Here is a 20,091-nt window from a genome sequence, read left to right as displayed (position 1 = left end):
AGCTGTCACCTCTGCTGGGTGCCTTCCCTGCCTCCTCCTCCCCTCCCGCCAGCTCTCACCTCTGCCATGTGCCATCCCATGCCTCCTCCTCAGCTGCCATCAGTTGTCACTTCTTCTGGGTGCCTTCTCTGCCTCCTCCTCCTCCCCTCCTGTCAGCTGTCACCTCTGCTGGGTGCCTTCCCCACCTCCTCCTCCCCTTCTGCCAGCTGTCACCTCTGCTGGGTGCCTTCCCCGCCTCCTCCTCCTGTCAGCTGTCACCTCTGCCGGGTTCCTTCCCCACCTCCTCCTCCCCTTCTGTCAGCTGTCACCTCTGCCGGCTGCTATCCCCATCTCCCCTCCTGCCAGCTGTCACCTCTGCCAAGTGCCTTCCCTGCCTCCTCCTCCTTCCCTCCTGCCTGCTGTCACCTCTCCCGGGTTCCTTCCCCACCTCCTCCTCCCCTTCTGTCAGCTGTCACCTCTGCCGGGTGCCTTCCCCGCCTCCTCCTCCCCTTCTGCCAGCTGTCACCTCTGCTGGGTGCCTTCCCTGCCTCCTCCTCCCCTCCCGCCAGCTCTCACCTCTGCCATGTGCCATCCCATGCCTCCTCCTCAGCTGCCATCAGTTGTCACTTCTTCTGGGTGCCTTCTCTGCCTCCTCCTCCTCCCCTCCTGTCAGCTGTCACCTCTGCTGGGTGCCTTCCCCACCTCCTCCTCCCCTTCTGCCAGCTGTCACCTCTGCTGGGTGCCTTCCCCGCCTCCTCCTCCCCTCCTACCAGCTGTCACTCTGCTGGGTGCCTTCCCCACCTTCTCCTCCCCTCCTGTCAGCTGTCACTTCTGCCGTGTGCATTCCCCGTATCCTCTTCCCCTTCCATCAGCTGTCACCTCTGCTGGGTGCCTTTCCTGCCTCCTCCCCCTCCCCTCCTACCAGCTGTCACTCTGCCGGGTGCCTTCCCCGCCTTCTCCCTTCCTGCCAGCTGTCACTTCTGCTGGGTGCCTTCCCCGCCTTCTCCTCCTCCCCTCCTACCAGCTGACACTCTCCCGGGTGCCTTCTTCCCTTCTGCCAGCTGTCACCTCTGCCAGGTGCCTTTCCCTGCCTCCTCCTCCTATCCTCCTGCCAGCTGTCATTTCTGCTTAATGCATTCCCCACCTTCTCTTCCTCCCATCTTGCCAGCTGTCAACTCTGCCACGTGCCATCCCCCGCCTCCTCCTCTCCTTTAATCAGCTGTCACCTCTGCCATGTGCCATTCCCCATCTCCTCCTCCTCTTTTCCTCCCATCAGCTGTCACTTCTGTTGGTTGCATTCTGCACTTCCTCTCCTCCCACCAGCTGTCACCTCTGTCGGGTGCCATCCCCCGCCTCCTCCCCCTATATTTCTCCGGTCAGCTGTCACTTCTGCCAGGTGCCTTCCCCGTCTCCTCCTCTTTTCCTCCCGTCCGCTGTCACTTCTGCCGGGTGCATTCCCCACCTCCCGCCAGCTGTCACCTTTGCCGGGTGCCATCCCCCGCCTCCTCCCCCTATTTTCATCCTGTCAGCTGTCACTTCTGCCGGGTGCCCTCCCCATCTCCTCCTCTTTTCCTCCCATCAGCTGTCACTTCTGTCGGGTGCCTTCCCTGCCTCCTCCCTTGGGAGGAGAAACTACTACAGGACAAGTCTGAATGTCCTTGAGGGGCCCAGCCAGAGCCCAGACTTGAACCCGATTGGCTGTGCACTGACGCTCCCCATCCAACCTGATGGAGCTTGAGAGGTCCTGCAAAGAAGACTGGGAGAAACTTCCCAAAAATAGGAGTGCCAAGCTTGTAGCATCATACTCAAAAAGACTTGAGGCTGTAATTGGTGCCAAAGGAGCTTCACCAAAGTATTGAGCAAAGGGTGTGAATACTTATGTACATGGGATTTTCCTTTCCTTTTTATTTTTAATAAATTTGCAAAGATTTCAAACAAACTTCTTTCACGTTGTCATTATAGGGGATTGGTGATAGAGTTTTGAGAAAAATAATGAATTTATTCCATTTTGGAATAAGGCCGTAACATAACAAAATGTGGAAAAATTGAAGCGTGTGAATACTTTCCGAATGCACTGTACGTATTTTGTGAATCATTGCTAAGGTCCATGTTCTAATCCCTCAATAGGGGCACGGCTTCTCATTTCCAAAAAAGCTCTGGCAATAAAAATCAGATACTTTCCAAAAATGGGTCATTTCAGGGGCATTCATAGCATCCAAACATTTGTAATTAATAAAAAAAAAAAACAATAGTAATTACAATAAAGTTCTACCTGTAGAAAAATGAATTTGGGAACAGTGTCACGTGACCAAGTAATTGTCAGGGGGTAAAACTCAGTACTGAAGCGGTTAAACGTAATATTCAGCTTCAATTCACGCTTTTAATTTTCTCATTTTTTACGAAACTAAATTCTTAATAATTAAACACTCTTTATATTTTAAAGTAAACCATTCCCAAAAAAATAAAAATAAAAACAACATAGGCGACATATTTTATATTCTCCATTAGTCCCCGTTCACACTAAGGCGACCTGTGAGGCGACCTGGTCGCCTCCCATAGGGAAGCTGCGGACCCGTTCTAATAGGAGCGACACAAGTCGATCCGACTTAGAAAAAGGGTCCGGAGCTTCTTTGGGGCGACCAGTAGACTTCAATGTTATGAAGTCCGTGGCGGCCTCGGAGGTCGCGGTGCGAAGTAGCGTCGCTTGTATATGAACGGGGCCTTACTGGGTAATCTACGTATTGTTTGTGGAATGCAGAAACAGGAAGTGATGTAACACACGGATAGGAAATTCCGGGTTACAGGAAAGTTGGGAGGAAGTAGAAAGGAGACATTGCTGGAACTGGCAGCAGAGGAGGTAATAAGATATTTTATGTGCATAATGAATGTTTCTGTATATATAACAATGTTTATATTCTAATAGACCGGATACATCCTAAATATAGAGCCATTTACCCAACTGTCCATCCAGAGCCTCTGGTTTATAGACCGGATACATCCTAAATATAGAACCATTTATCCAACTGTCCATCCAGAGCCTCTTACAGAGTTACATGAGTTTGCGAGGTCGAAAAAAGACATCAGTCCATCTAGTTCAACCTATGATGTGTGTGTGTGTTTGCTGTTAACCGTACATTGTATACCCCTGTATGTTGTACATTGTATACCCCTGTATGTTGTACATTGTATACCCCTGTATGTTGTACATTGTATACCCCTGTATGTTATTCATTGTATACCCCTGTATGTTGTACATTGTATACCCCTGTATGTTGTACATTGTATACCCCTGTATGTTATTCATTGTATACCCCTGTATGTTGTACATTGTATACCCCTGTATGTTGTGGTCTTTAAGGTGCCCATCTAATAGTTTTTTGAAACTATCGATGCTCCCTGCTGATACGACTGTTTGCGGAAGTGAATTCCACATCCTTACTGCTCTGACAGTGAAGTACCCATTACGTATTTTAAGTTTAAACCGTTTTTCCTCTAGTTTTAGTGAGTGGCCACGTGTCTTATTGTGTTCCCTCTGGTTTATAGACCAGATACATCCTAAATATAGAATCATTTATCCAACTGTCCATCCAGAGCCTCTGGTTTATAGACCGGATACATCCTAAATATAGAACCATTTACCCAACTGTCCATCCACAGCCTCTGGTTTATAGACCAGATACATCCTAAATATAGAACCATTTATCCAACTGTCCATCCAGAGCCTCTGGTTTATAGACCGGATACATCCTAAATATAGAACCATTTATCCAACTGTCCATCCAGAGCCTCTGGTTTATAGACCGGATACATCCTAAATATAGAACCATTTATCCAACTGTCCATCCACAGCCTCTGGTTTATAGACCGGATACATCCTAAATATAGAACCATTTATCCAACTGTCCATCCAGAGCCTCTGGTTTATAGACCGGATACATCCTAAATATAGAACCATTTATCCAACTGTCCATCCAGAGCCTCTGGTTTATAGACCAGATACATCCTAAATATAGAACCATTTATCCAACTGTCCATCCAGAGCCTCTGGTTTATAGGCCAGATACATCCTAAATATAGAAGTATTCATCTACCTGAATATACAGGGTTATTGGTTTATAGTCCAGATACAATATTAGTATACTGTAGGTCCAAAATTCCAATTGTCCTTCCAGTGTCACTGGTTTATAATGTAGGTTTATCCTAAATATAGAGCCGTTTATCCAACTGTTCAAGTAAATCTGCTGGTTTGTAGACCAGATACATGCTACATATGGAGCTATTCATCCAATTGTATATTCAGAGCCGTATTAGGTCAGGAAATTCCCTTTTTACTGGTACCTAAGTAATAAATTAGCATTTTGCCTTTGTGGTGCTGGGAAAGGGGGAGCCCAAATGCAAAAGCTTTTTGTTTTCCTGGAAGCTCAGCTTTATTAGTTAATGTTAGTGCTAATAAAACATCGAACATTATGAAGACTTATTTTTTTATTTATTTATTTTTTTATTTTAAAGCCCGTGGTGTGTGAACACACTCAAAAGACTTACACCCGATGCATAAAAAGTGCACACACGCAAACGTGAAGAACATAAAAACTGCACAGGGTGTGCGAAATGTTCGTTCCCTCCGAAGAGGTTGGACCCTGACCTTGATCCCCCGAGGCGCAAGACTCCTGACAGGGACTGAGGTACTTCCAATGGTCTGCCTGGCCGAAACCAAGTAAACCACGTTCTTTAGGGGGACTGCTGGAACAGACCTCCCCAAGTACTAGGTGGGGCTCCCCAGAAGGGAGACCCCATGAGAGAGGGCCAACTAAGCCAGAAGGCCATATCCACCCCCTCCCAAGACGTTCAAGGCAGGCCCGAAGACCCACACCGTACTTGTCGTGCAGGAAGACTTATGCTTCAGATAATTCTCAATTTATAATTTATCTACAGAAAGGAGGGTGCTGAATAGATCCAATGGCCACATCAATGAGGATGGGTAAAGACCAGAGTCACATGACTGAGAGGATATTCGACCTCACCCTGGAGATCATACACCTGCTGACCGGAGAGGTGAGGAGGATTCTGGGAGGTCACCTGACATCATTCTTATCTCTATTAATAAAATACAGACCTGACCGGAGAGGTGAGGAGGATTCTGGGAGGTCACATGACATCACTCTTATCTCTATTAATAAAACACAGACCTGACCGGAGAGGTGAGGAGGATTCTGGGAGGTCACATGACATCACTCTTATCTCTATTAATAAATCACAGACCTGACCGGAGAGGTGAGGAGGATTCTGGGAGGTCACATGACATCACTCTTATCTCTATTAATAAATCACAGACCTGACCGGAGAGGTGAGGAGGATTCTGGGAGGTCACATGACATCACTCTCATCTCTATTAATAAGACACAGACCTGACCGGAGAGGTGAGGAGGATTCTGGGAGGTCACATGACATCACTCTTATCTCTATTAATAAAACACAGACCTGACCGGAGAGGTGAGGAGGATTCTGGGAGGTCTGTAGTAATTGTTTCTTTTTCTCTCTCAGGATTGTAAAGTTGTGAAGAAAATATCTGGTGATCTATTAACACCCAGCGATTGTCTTCATGGAACGTCACCCATCACAGAGCCTCCACCTCACTGCCTGAAAACAGAGGTTAGCAATGCCAAGAAGATTCTAGAAGTCATCAACAAAATCATTGAGCTTCTGCTGGGTGAGGTGAGCGGTGCCGGGAATTCTGGGACATTATCCAGTAACAGACAAGGGATGTGTCTGGATGGTGACTGTATCATTGTGTGTGTCAGGTTCCTATAAGGTGTCAGGATGTCACTGTCTATTTCTCCATGGAGGAGTGGGAGTATTTAGAAGGACACAAGGATCTCTACAAGGACTTCATGATGGAGAATCAGCCGCCCCTCACATCACCGGGTAAGAGGAGACTTTATTGTAAAGGAGAGAGCAGTACGGAGGCTCCACCTAGATCCCCCATCATCTGATAAACACATAGAAACAATGTATTCAGTCAGTGTGTGTGTTTCCTACAGATGGATCCAGTAATGGGAACCCACCAGAGAGATGTCCCCGTCCTCTGTATTCCCGGGATTCCACACAGGAAGGTCACACCATCCCCCACCATCATCAGGTAGATGGGACTGGGGTACGGGGCTCACAAATCATTCCAAAGTATAAGATGACATTCTTCTATGTAATGTTTTGTGGCATTTTGGAAATGTATTCTATCATTTTTAATCGGGGTTTAGGGTGAGAAACAAAAAGACATTAAAGAGGAAGAAGACCAGACACTGGTGAGGGGAGCTCAGAAGACTACGGGGAAGGCTGAAAGGAAAAAGAAAAAGAAAAGTAAACAGGAGGAATCTTCTTTACATATGGACACAGGTAAGTAATAAACACTAAATGCAGAAACTGTTACATTTTCATTTTTATAACATCTTGTTCCCAACAAATAAGGAGGAGATACTGTACACCATATGAAAGGTCCATCTCCATTCCTCGATATAACGTCATGTTCCCAACAAATGAGGAGGAGATACTGTACACCATATGAAAGGTCCATCTCCATTCCTCGATATAACGTCATGTTCCCAACAAATGAGGAGGAGATACTGTACACCATATGAAAGGTCCATCTCCATTCCTCAATATAACGTCATGTTCCCAACAAATGAGGAGGAGATACTGTACACCATATGAAAGGTCCATCTCCATTCCTTAACCGCTTGCCGACTGCCCACAGTATATTTACTGCGGCAGTCAGCCCCTCACAGGCAAAGCGACGTAGGTCTACGTCGTTAGCCTGTGAGGGTCTCAGGAGCTAGCGCGCGCCACCGGAGGCACGCTCCCGCGCGGTCACGGACCCCCCCCCGTGCGTGTGACTGGCGGACCCGATCGTCCGCCGGTCACTCGCGATCGTCGGTGGAGAGGGAGAAAGGCAGGCGGCTAATGTAAACAAAGCTGCCTGTCATGCTCCCTTGTGTAGGAATAGTGATCATACGGTTCTACTATGTAGGACCGTTGCTCACTGTTCCTACACCTCAAGCCACAGCCAATCACAGTAAGAAGCACGCCCCTAGGGACACACATAACCCCTCCCTCTCAAAAAAAAGTTAACCCCTTCACTGCCAGTGTAATTTTACAGTAACAGTGCATATGTATAGCACTGATTACTGCAGTAATGTCACTGGTAACCTCAAAAGTGTCAAAAATGTCAGTCAAGGGTCCGATCTGTCCGCCGCAATGTCGCAGTACCGCAAAAAAATTTGCAGATCACCGCCATTACTCGTTAAAAAAAAAACAACAAAAATGACAAAAATCTTTCCCTTTGTTAGTAAACGCGATAACTTTTGCGTTTTGCGCAAACCAATCAAAATACGCTTTTTGCGATTTTTTTTTACCAAACATATGTAGCATCAAACAAATTGGCCGAAAATGTTAAAAAATTTTGATTTTTACATTTTTCTGGGGGGGGAATTTCATATTAAAAAAATGTGAAAAATATTGTTATTTTTGCAAAATTGTCGCTCTTTTTTTGTTTATAGCGCGTGATCAAAAAATCGCACAGGTGATCAAATACCGCCAAAAGAAAGCTCTGTTTGTGGGGAAAAAAGGACGTCAAATTCATTTAGGTACAGTGTCGCACGACCGCGCAATTGTCCGTTAAAGTCACGCAGTGCCGAATCGCAAAATAGGCCCTGGTCAGGAAGGGGGGAAAATCTTCCGGGGCTTAAGTGGTTAGTATATCGTCATGTTCCCAACAAATGAGGAGGAGATACTGTACACCATATGAAAGGTCCTTCTCCATTCCTCAATATAACGTCATGTTCCCAACAAATGAGGAGGAGATACTGTACACCATATGAAAGGTCCATCTCCATTCCTCAATATAACGTCATGTTCCCAACAAATGAGGAGGAGATACTGTACACCATATGAAAGGTCCATCTCCATTCCTCAATATAACGTCATGTTCCCAACAAATGAGGAGGAGATACTGTACACCATATGAAAGGTCCATCTCCATTCCTCAATATAACGTCATGTTCCCAACCAATGATGAGGAGATACTGTACACCATATGAAAGGTTCATCTCCATTCTTCGATATAACATCGTGTTCCCAACAAAGGTGGAGATGCTGTCAACCATATTGTCCATCTCTGTTCTTCAGTATGTTTCCTTGACATGATGTGCCAACATATGTGACTTTTTATAAATTGCTTCCAACAGATGACCACTCTGCACAGAACAGGAATACCTCTGAGGGACGTACTTTACCTCCGAGTTGTAATGCAGAAAATAGTGGCCTCACACAGCCTTCTCCAGAAGAAAATCCCGTAACTGATAGACGTTCCACACCTCACCATTTGGATAAATCCAGGGATGTCTCCAATCCTGAGGAATCTTCTGATAAATCACATCCTGTCGCTCCAGAAATACATCTAAAGACTCCGAGAAAGGTTAGGTCAAAAGGTCCACCTAATTCTATGAAATCTGTAAGGCATGAAGGAGTTCACACAGAAGAGCGTTCGTTGTCCTGTTCGGTGTGTGGGAAATCTTTTACGAAAAACAAAGACCTCCTTGCACACCGGAGAAGTCACAAGAGCGAGCGTCCTTTCTCGTGCTCAGAGTGCAGTCGAAGTTTCACGGAGAAAAGATATCTTATTAGACACCAGAAAAGTCACAAGAGTGCAAGCCTGTTCTCATGTTCAGAGTGCGGTAAAAGCTTCACTGAGAAAAGATACCTCGTAAGACACCAGAGACGTCACAAGGGTGAGCGTCCTTTCACATGTGGAGAGTGCGGGAAATGTTTCACTGATAAAAAAAATCTTCACGGACACGAGAGAAGTCACACAGGTGAGCGCCCCTTTTCGTGTTCAGTGTGCGGGAAGTGTTTCGCTTTGAAAAGCAACCTCCTTAGACACCAGAGACATCACACAGGTGAGCGTCCTTTTTCATGCTTAGAGTGTGGGAAAAGTTTTACTCAGAAAACTGGCCTTGATAGACATGAGAGAAGTCACACTGGTGAGCGTCCTTTTTCGTGTTCCAGGTGCGGGAAGCGTTTCGCTCAGAAAGGAAACCTTCTGTTACATGAGAGAAAACACACAGGTGAGCGTCCGTATTCATGTTCAATGTGCGGGAAGAGTTTCGCTGATAAAGGAAGCCTTTTTCTACACCAGAAAAATCACACTGGTGACCTTCCTTATTCGTGTTCCGAGTGCGGGAAATGTTTCCTTCACAAAGGAGGACTTGTAGCACACCAGAGAATTCATACAGGCGAGCGTCCTTTCCCGTGTCCAGAGTGCGGGAAACGTTTTAGTCAAAAAGGAAATCTTACGAAACACCTGAGAAGTCACACGGGTGAGCGTCCGTTTCCATGTTCAGAGTGCGGGAACTCTTTCACTGTCAAAGGAGATCTTATTAACCACCAGAGGAGTCACACGGGTGAGCGTCCTTATCCGTGCTCAGTGTGCGGGAAACGTTTCATTCTGAAAAAGACACTTCTTACGCATCAGAGAAGTCACACCGGTGAGCGTCCCTATTCGTGTTCCGTGTGCGGGAAATGTTTCATTCACAAAGTAAACCTTGTTGAGCACCAGAGACGTCACACAGGTGAGCGCCCTTATTCATGTTCAGAGTGCGGGAAAAGTTTCATTCAAAGAGCAGGGCTTGTTATACACCAGAGAAGTCACACTGGTAAGCGTCCTCATTAATGGTGAGCTGAACATAGCAGGGTTTAGACATGTGCGGGACAAAAACATTTGTTTTGTTTCGATTCGTTAATTGCGCACGCCTATTTACCACAGGGGGAGCCGATCAGTGTGTCCGGCGGGTGCGATCACTCCCCGTGGAGACAGAGCGCCGGTGTGTTGGTGTAAACAAGGCAGACCACTGTTCTGTCTGTGATGAACACAGGGATCCTCCTATTTAGGAACACAGGTCTCTGTGTTCATCCAGCAAGCCCATCCCCCTCACAGTTAGAAAACACCCCCTAGGGATACATTTAACCCCTTGACTGCGCCTAGTGTTACCCCCTTCCCTGCCAGTGTCATTATTACAGTAACAGTGCATATTTTTTAGCACTGATTACTGTAGTAATGTCACTGGTCTCCCCAAAAGTGTCAAAAATGTCAGTCAGGTGTCTGATCTGTCCGCCGCAATGTCGCAGTCCCGCTAAAAATCGCAGATCGCCATTATTACTAGTAAAAAAATAATAAATAAAAATGATATAAATCTTTCCCCTAGTTTGTAGACGCGACAACTTTTGTGCAAACCAATCAAAATACACTTATTGGGATTTTTTTTTTTAAATAAATATGTAGCAGAATACAAATTGGCCTAAAATGCTGTAAAACATTCCCCAAAAAAAAAAAAAAATTTAAAAATCCCAATTAATCATTTTAGACCAATTTGTAGTCTGCTACATATTTTTGGTACAAAAAAATCCCAATAAGCGTATATTGATTGGTTTGCGCAAACGTTATCGTGTCTACAGACTAGGGGAAAGATTTATGTCATTTTTATTTTTTTATTTATTATTTACAGGAAAAAAAAAACAGGAGAAAAAATTATATCTAAAAAGAAAAACTTGCCAGGACCAGAGATCCCAGCAAGGAATGAGGTCCTCACTCCGGACTAGGCAAAAAAAAAAAACTGAGTACCTATAACCTATAGCAGAGAGAGGGAGTATGCCAGCTGGGACTGCCCATGGTGTAGCCAGATGTTTATTGGTTTTGAGAATAAACACGACAATACAAAGACAATCTGGTAAATCATTGATATCAGTGGGAGTAAAGAGTACCCCATCATTGGTATCAGTGGGAGTAAAGAGTACCACATCATTGGTATCAGTGGGAGTAAAGAATGCCCCATCATTGGTATCAGTGGGAGTAAAGAGTACCACATCATTGGTATCAGCAGGAGTAAAGAGTATCCCATCATTAGTATCAGTGGGAGTAAAGAGTATCCCATCATTGGTATCAGTGGGAGTAAAGAGTATCCCATCATTGGTATCAGCGGGAGTAAAGAGTATCCCATCATTGGGATCAGTGGGAGTAAAGAGTATCCCATCATTGGGATCAGTGGGAGTAAAGAGTATCCCATCATTGGTATCAGTGGGAGTAAAGAGTATCCCATCATTGGTATCAGCAGGAGTAAAGAGTATCCCATCATTGGTATCAGCGGGAGTAAAGAGTATCCCATCATTGGTATCAGTGGGAGTAAAGAGTATCCCAGCATTGGTATCAGTGGGAGTAAAGAGTACCCCATCATTGGTATTAGTGGGAGGAATAGTGCCGTATTGTTGGTGTCAGTGGGAGGAATAGGGTCTCGTATCAGTGGGAGGAATAGTGTCTTGTATCAATAGGAGGAATAGTGCCCCAAGAGCCAGATAAAGGCAAGCAAATGGCTGCATCCAGCCCCTGGGCTGTAGTTTGGAGACCATTGCTCCAAACAAACATGGCCCCACATTCACACACGACACCATAGAACAAATATATGGGAAAATATGAGAATACATCTACAACTCTTTATAAAGGTTGTTATTGGTTGTTGTGCATCATTGCTACGTGTCGGTCCATCCAATGTACTGTATATTTATTCATAATTTTGATATATTTATTACTTTTACAAGATTTGATTTAGATTCAAGTTTCGCGGTATTGTGCAATAATTGCTCATTTAAATTTTGCAAAATTTTGTAAAATAAACAATAAAGCTCAACGCTTTACAATATTCTCGCCTGAGCCCATTTTTTTTTTTACAAATGACCATAATTATTAGATTGGTGGTTGGTATTTGCTCAGTTCATAAAGAGTCATCCATTTGGGTTTTTTATCATTAAGACAGAGTCCAGAAGGTCCAGTTCCACACTTGTGTTAGCTGATGTTGTAGACCAATTGTTTCAACACGGAATGCTTGAAATAACGTGTTGGCCTCAGGGAATCCCTGCTAAAAATTACTATATATACAACTCATGATACATTAGTGTGATGGTCAGTGGGAAGAATGCTCCTTTATTTGTGGTCACTGGGATGAATAACTCGCTTACAGATAGGTAAAAGGATCAATGGTGTCATTGGGAACTTATCTGAGAGGCAGAAACTGCCCATTGCTCAAAGAACCCCTAGCAACCTCTGGAGGGATCCCTTGCAAACTCTGGAGGAACCCAAGAGTTCCATGGAACCCTGGTTGGGGAAGAATGCTCCTTACACGTTTGGTCATTGGGAAGACTTACCCCCTTATAGACAGCTAAAAAAAATCAGTGGTGTCAGTGGGAACTTATCTGAGAGGCAGAAACTGCTCATTCTTTAAGGAACCCCTGGAGGAACCCCTTGCAACCTTTAGAGGAACTCAAGGGTTTCATGGAACCCTGGTTGAGGAAGAATGCTTCTTACCCTTGTGGTCATTGGGAAGAATTACTTCCTTACAGATAGCTAAAAAGATCAATGGTGTCAAGGAAATTTATCTGAGAGGCAGAAATTGCTCATTGCTCAGGTAACCCCTGGGAACCTCTGGAGGAACCCTGGATGAGGAAGAATCCTCCTTACACTTGTGGTCATTTAGGAGAATGATCCCCTTATAGATAGGTAAAAGGATCCGTGGTGTCAGTGGGAACTTATCTGAGAGTCAGAAATTGCTCATTGCTTAAGGAACCCCTGGGAGCCTCTGGAGGAACCCTGGTTGATGAAGAATCCTCCTTACGCCTGTGGTCATTTGGGAGAATGATCCCCTTATAGATAGGTAAAAGGATCCGTGGTGTCAGTGGGAACTTATCTGAGAGGCAAAAATTGCTCATTGCTCAAGGAACCCCTGGCAACCTCTGGAGGAACCCTAGGGTTCCATGGAACCCTGATTGAGGAAGACTGCTCCTTAAGCTTGTGGTCATTGTAGAGAATGACCCCCTTATAGATAGGTAAAAGGATCAATGGTGTCAGTGGGAACATATCTGAGAGGTAGAAATTGCTCATTGCTCCAGAAACCCCTAGCAACCTACGGAGGAACCCTAGGGCTCCATGGAACCCTGTCTGAAAAATCCTGTTCTAGGGATATGTGGAGCCGCTACAAATACTACGTAGTTAGGACTCGGTATTTAATATCTCTTTGGAAGATTGTCTGCCTGAAATATGGTGGACAGGGTACAGTGATAATGGAGTCCAAAGTTTGTCATTCAAGAGACAGTGTGATGGAGTCAATAAAAATGGCACATTGCAACCCTCTTGGTTCTGTGGTGTAAATATTGGCATTTTCTGTGCCCCAAATTAACAATAAAGGACAAGTCGTAAGTGGTGTTGCGCCAGTAGCAAAAAATCAAGTCAAAAGTGCTATGCATCCGTTTCTATAAATGAACGATTGTGTGCATAAAAACAATGTTCAAAAATATACGCTATTACGGGAGTGGTACAAATACTGTAGTGAGGAGGGATGAACAATAACGATCGGCTCTACAGCAAGAAGCTGAAGAGGGATGTGTATGGATGGCCAGCAATGCAGGAAGGAGAAGAGAAAATGAAGATGATCCCATGTTTATATAATTCTTCTTCATCCAGATGAAACTGGTTTTATGAAAGTTGTGTGCACCACAGAGCAACGGTAAGGCCAAGGGGATGCTTATGACGGTAAGTAGTTCTTGTGGGAGGCTACATTTTGGTGCACCTGAATCTGGTGTATCATCACCATGGGTCAAATTTATCGCAGAAAGTGGGTAGATAGGAGTTGGCACATTTTTCGGCATGTGCCGGTCTTTGTTATTTCCCACTCGATAATGCCTATCCGAGCTTAAGCACACAGCTTTGCCTAAAAGTGAAGAGCAGAAGACCGAAAACAAGATGCTGTATGTTACGTATGTTTTCAGTTTAGATCACCCCAGACAGCATAAGACGCCACCAACCGCTGCAAATTCTTGCGTCCCAGTCTGCATATATCATTTTTCTTCATCCAGAGTATGAAGTTGCACCATAGATCAAAAGTATTAGACATCCCCTTGAAGCCCAGGCAAGGAAGCCTATGACAGTAAGTAGTTCTTGTGGGAGGCTGGGCATCACATGGACAAGAAGTGTACTTGTGGCAATTCCCGTAAAAAGATCATTCTGTGGTTCAAGGAGGGAGAAACTGAAAGAGGCTCACAGTGTTCCACCAAGCACCAGTTTCTTTTTTCCGTGGTGGTGCAAAAACTAAACGAAAAAACCCGGTAATTGAGCACAAAAAAGGTGCATGTGAACACACATAAAAAAGTGCACTTAGGGGTGTGCTTTGTCCACCCCCGAAGGGGTAGAACCTCTAACCTGATTCCCCGGGGTGCAAGGCTCCTGACAGTGACAGAGGGCTCCAATGGTCCGGCTAGCCAGAAGGCCTGGTAGACCCCGTTCTTCTGGGCAGCCAAAGCCGACCCGAATACTTGGGGAGAGACCCGCCCAGGGACAGAGGATGAAGGAGCCTGAGGGCCAAACATCCTCCCCCTAAACTTCAGGGTAAGCCCGAAGACTCACACCCTCCATCCTAGTGAGAAGAAAACGCACACAAAAGTATAAAAGTGACACAACGTGGGAGAAAAATAAATAAATAAGTGACCATGCATGGTGCACTGGCCGGGCCCTGAGGCCTGGTAACCAAAATTTCCCCAAAAGGCCCAGTGCAGGAAAAGTGTTTGGAGCTGTGACCATGTGGCGGTTCACACATTGGGGTCCCACACCCAAATGTTACTAAGAGCACCTCTGGAGCAACCACTCCCAATGGACACAGACACCGCAGACTCTCTGCCCTCCCAGCCCATGGCCAGATAAGGTAGAATGTTCAAATCAGGAGGCAATGGGCCTTCCCAGCTTTCCCGGGGGAATTACTCCCATGCCCCAACTGCCTGTGAGCGCCCCGGTTTCTGTTCCAGCCGGTACTAACCTTCCAAGCCCCCATCACTCCAGCAGGTTTGCATAGCCACCACCCAACTGTGGTCAGGTCAGATGACAGAACAGCGCCCCCACTGAATCACTGATAAGAACAGATACTACACTTGATAGGAGCAGTAAAGCTGGAGTATTGCTTTATTAAGGTGTTTGGGTTAACCAAGGGTTGGGTGTGTGCAATTTGGCCTCCCTCGCAGAGACTAACACTTGGTTCCTCAATGAGCTGGTACAGGAATCTGCTACGTACAAGGAAAAGTAACTAGCAATGTAAGCATGTGAACTGGTCAGACTCCTATGCTACATTTTAAAAATTGTGATAGACGCAAGTAGACCGAAGACAGTCAAACTTTCTGCACTCCTCTCCTGTACATACTGCCCACTGCCATACCCTCCACACTCCTCTCCTGTACATACTGCCCACTGCCATACCCTCCACACTATTCTCCTGTACATACCGCCCACTGTCATACCCTTCACACTCCTCTCCTGTACATACTGCCCATTGTCATATCTTCCACACTCCTCTCCTGTACATACTGCCCACTGTCATACCCTCCACACTCCTCTCCTGTATATACCGCCCACTGTCACACCCTCAACACTCCTCTCCTGTACACACCGCCCACTGTCACACCCTCCACACTCCTCTCCTGTACATACTGCCCACTGCCATACCCTCCACACTCCTCTCCTGTACATACTGCCCACTGCCATACCCTCCACACTATTCTCCTGTACATACCGCCCACTGTCATACCCTTCACACTCCTCTCCTGTACATACTGCCCATTGTCATATCTTCCACACTCCTCTCCTGTACATATACTGCCCACTGTCATACCCTCCACACTCCTCTCCTGTATATACCGCCCACTGTCACATCCTCCACACTCCTCTCCTGTACATACCGCCCACTGTCATACCCTTCACAATCCTCTCCTGTACATACTGCCCATTGTCATACCCTCCACACTCCTCTCCTGTATATACCACCCACTGCCATACCCTCCACACTATTCTCCTGTATATACCGCCCACTGTCATACCCTTCACACTCCTCTCTTGTACATACTGCCCATGGTCATATCTTCCACACTCCTCTCCTGTACATACTGCCCACTGCCATACCCTCCACACTCCTCTCCTGTACATACTGCCCACTGCCATACCATCCACACTATTCTCCTGTACATACCGCCCACTGTCACACCCTCCACACTCCTATCCTGTACATACTGCCCATTGTTATATCTTCCACACTCCTCTACTGTACATACTGCCCACTGTCATACCCTCCACACCCATCTCCTGTACATAATGCCCACTGTCATATCCTCCACACTCCTCTCCTGTACATACTGCTCACTGTCATACCCTCCACACTCCTCTCCTGTACATACTGCCCACTGTCATACCCTCCACACTCCTCTCCTGTACATACTGCTCACTGTCATACCCTCCACACTCCTCTCCTGTACATACTGCCCACTGTCATATCCTCCACACTCCTCTCCTGTACATACTGCCCAATGTCATACCCTCTCCATTTTGGTGAAAATACCATGAAACTGAAAGAGTGGAGGTATCTCCAGCTGAGACATTTTGTTAATTCTTTACCACACCCAATTAGGTCGGAGAAAGAGATAAACACAGTAGAAACACTGTGCAACTCAATTAAAAAGTCTAGACATGGTATATCTCAAATATATAAAATGCTGATGGAACGTCTCGGCAAGGAGATCCCTCCTTTTGTTATAAAATGGGAAAGGGAAATAGGTGAATCACTGTGAAATCACAAAATAAATCTGGTATTGAGAGCCGCATATTGCTCAGCTATAGATATTGGTACTATAGAATTAAATTATAAATGTTTATCCAGATGGTATATAACCCCAACAATAGCACATAAATATCAACCAGAAAAAACAGATCGTGTTGGAGAGGATGTGGAGGTAAGGGGACACTGTACCACATATGGTGGGATTGTCCCAAAATTAGAGATTACTGGTCAAAAATTAGATGTAAGATAATCAAAAATTACAGGACTTGATGTTTTAGATGACCCCTGGTGGTGTTTATTCCACAGAACAAAAATACCCTCTAAAACAGGGGTCTTCAAAATATTGCCCTCCAGTTGTTCGGGAACTACAATTCCCATCATGCCTAGTCATGTCAGTGAATGTCAGAGTTTTACAATTTCCTTCGTAGGATGTGTAGTTCTACAACAGCTGGAGGGCCGTAGTTTGAGGATCCCTGCTCTAAAACATACAAAAGTACATTGGTTCCAAATGTATGAAATGCAGCTAAAGGAGTTATCCCGAGTAATTGGTTAGAAGTAAAGAGCCCAACCTTAAAGGAATATTGTAATAGAGTAGATTACATTTACAATATGGAACATTTGGGAAACAGAGAAGAAGAACAACCTAAAAATATGTCGGGAAAATGGGAAGATTTCAAAAAATCGGATAAATATCTGGAAATCTTGCTGGACGATACAGGATAAAAAGTAGAATTTGGTCCAGATTTAGGACAACATCGAAAATGGAAATCAATATAGTAGGTGGAGGAGGGGGGTGGGATAGGGAGGAGTTGGATGGATGGAATATGGGATAAATTTGTACTGGTAATTTTTTATGAGATGTATATTTATATCTATTGTTTTCTTTTTTTCGCTGTTAACAGTACTTTGAAAATCAATAAAATATTTATTAAAAAAAAAAAAACAATATAAGCTGCAGATTTTATTGTCCCAACCGGAAGGAAATATACGTATTGTCAGTGGAACGCAGAGTCAGGAAGTGATATTGCTTGGAAAGAGGAAGTGATGTAACATAGAGACAGGAAGTTTGGGTTGAGAGTTGAGTCGGGAGGAAGTAGAGAGGAGACATTGCTGGAACTGGCAGAAGGTGAGGTAATAAGATATTATTTTCTATTTACACCCAGTAACCCCCCCGTCATGTTCCGTCCTCTTCCTCCATAGTCACTGTGATGTCTTTTATCTCCAACAGATGTTATTTTCTCTCGTTTAATAATGTATATATAGAGCCATTAATCCAAATGTAAATTTATACACCAGATACATTCAAATTATAGAGCCATTTACCCAACTGTCCATCCAGAGCCTCTGGTTTATAGACCGGATACATCCTAAATATAGAACCGTTTACCCAACTGTCCATCCAGAGCCTCTGGTTTATAGACCGGATACATCCTAAATATAGAACCATTTATCCAACTGTCCATCCAGAGCCTCTGGTTTATAGACCAGATACATCCTAACTATAGAACCATTTATCCAACTGCCCACCCAGAGCCTCTGGTTTATAGACCGGATACATCCTAAATATAGAACCATTTATCCAACTGTCCATCCAGAGCCTCTGGTTTATAGACCGTATACATCCTAAATATAGAACCATTTATCCAACTGTCCATCCAGAGCCTCTGGTTTATAGACCGGATACATCCTAAATATAGAGCCATTTATCCAACTGTCCATCCAAAGCCTCTGGTTTATAGACCAGGTACATAGAGCTGGATGTGTTCTTTATTTATATTTAGCTGTTGCTCGGAGCGTCAGTTACCGACACCAATGCTGTGGGTTCAAGAACATCAATAATAGGGTTTGTTATTGCATCCACTGACACCAATGAAGGGTGTAAGTTTATTTCCTCTTACTCTTCAGTTTACCCCCAGCCCCTATTTTGTCTAAAACATAGCAAAGCAGTGACATTGATAGATTAGGCCTGTGATAATACAGTATAAGTCCCGGTTCACACTACCGCGACTTGTCAGGCGACTTGGCCGCCTGACAAGTCGCGGTCCATTCAGTCAGTGCCATGGGAACCATTCTAATAGGAGCGACACAAGTCGCTCCGACTTAGAAAATAGTTCCTGCACTACTTCGGGGCGACATCGGAGCGACTTGCATTGACTTCCATTATGTGAAGTCCGTGCAAGTCACGCCGAGGTCGCGGTGCACAGCGACTTCACAGGTCGCCCCCGAAGTCGGATCGCCATAGTGTGAACCGACACTAAGAAGCAGTCTGAGGTGTCAGAACTATGAAAAAACTCTGTGTAGACATTTTTCCTCCCAGTACAGTCCAGATAATTCTCGGTTTATCATCTGTCTACAGAGAGGAGAGTCCTGAATAAATAACATGACCACATTATTAAGGATGGAAAAAGACCGAAGTCACATGACTGAGAGGATATTGGACTTCACCCTGGAGATTATCTATCTGCTGACCGGAGAGGTGAGGAGGATTCTGGGAGGTCACATGACATCACTCTTATCTCTATTAATAAAACACAGACCTGACCTGAGAGGTGAGGAGGATTCTGGGAAGTCACATGACATCACTATTATCTCTATTAATAAAACACAGACCTGACCGGAGAGGTGAGGGGGATTCTGGGAGGTCACATGACATCACTCTTATCTCTATTGATTAAACACAGACCTGACCGGAGAGGTGAGGAGGATTCTGGGAGGTCACGTGACATCACTCTTATCTCTATTAATAAAACACAGCCCTGACCGGAGAGGTGAGGAGGATTCTGGGAGGTCACGTGACATCACTCTTATCTCTATTAATAAAACAGAGCCCTGACCGGAGAGGAGAGGAGGATTCTGGGAGGTCACATGACATCACTATTATCTCTATTAATAAAACACAGACCTGACCGGAGAGGAGAGGAGGATTCTGGGAGGTCACATGACATCACTCTTATCTCTACTAATAAAACACAGCCCTGACCGGAGAGGTGAGGAGGATTCTGGGAAGTTTGTAATAATAACTGTTTCTTTCTCTCCTTAAACAGGATTATAAAGTAGTAAGGAAAACATCTGGTGATCCATTACCATCCACCAGCTGTCTTCATGGGACATCACCCATCACAGTGCCCTTGCCTCAATTCTTAACAACAGAGGTAACAAGTATCAAGAAGATTCTAGAAGTCACCAAGAAGATGATGGAGCTGCTGACAGGAGAGGTGAGCGGTGCTGGGAATTCTGGGACATTATCCAGTAACAGACAAGGGATGTGTCTGGATGGTGACTGTATCATTGTGTGTGTCAGGTTCCTATAAGGTGTCAGGATGTCACTGTCTATTTCTCCATGGAGGAGTGGGAGTATTTAGAAGGACACAAGGATCTCTACAAGGACGTCATGATGGAGAATCAGCCGCCCCTCACATCACCGGGT

General features: G+C 45.1%; 3 protein-coding genes across 3 annotated transcripts in view; 2 read left to right on the top strand and 1 right to left on the bottom strand.

Annotated features, from left to right (window-relative positions):
• LOC309564428 (uncharacterized protein) overlaps positions 1 to 20,091 on the bottom strand; it is a gene marked incomplete at its 3' end in the record, with an annotated part of 637,385 nt that overhangs the window by 420,290 nt on the left and 197,004 nt on the right.
• Positions 1 to 20,091, top strand: part of LOC309563884 (uncharacterized protein) — a 71,027-nt gene that overhangs the window by 7,708 nt on the left and 43,228 nt on the right. Inside the window, exons 5-6 of the mRNA XM_082268520.1 lie at positions 6,026 to 6,115; positions 6,234 to 6,369. Of these exons, the coding sequence (XP_082124646.1) occupies positions 6,026 to 6,115; positions 6,234 to 6,369 (226 nt within the window). The remainder of the gene's footprint in view (positions 1 to 6,025; positions 6,116 to 6,233; positions 6,370 to 20,091) is intronic.
• LOC309562931 (oocyte zinc finger protein XlCOF29-like) lies at positions 4,910 to 5,895 on the top strand. The gene is made up of 2 exons (XM_082267259.1): positions 4,910 to 5,031; positions 5,521 to 5,895. Exons 1-2 carry the CDS (start codon positions 4,936 to 4,938, stop codon positions 5,785 to 5,787), a joined length of 363 nt encoding a protein of 120 aa, XP_082123385.1. The 5' UTR covers positions 4,910 to 4,935; the 3' UTR covers positions 5,788 to 5,895.

The sequence above is a fragment of the Pelophylax lessonae genome (genome assembly GCF_965119305.1).
Source record: "Pelophylax lessonae genome assembly, chromosome: 9".
In the NCBI taxonomy this organism is placed as follows: domain Eukaryota; kingdom Metazoa; phylum Chordata; class Amphibia; order Anura; family Ranidae; genus Pelophylax; species Pelophylax lessonae.
This window is presented reverse-complemented; position numbering and strand designations above follow the sequence as displayed.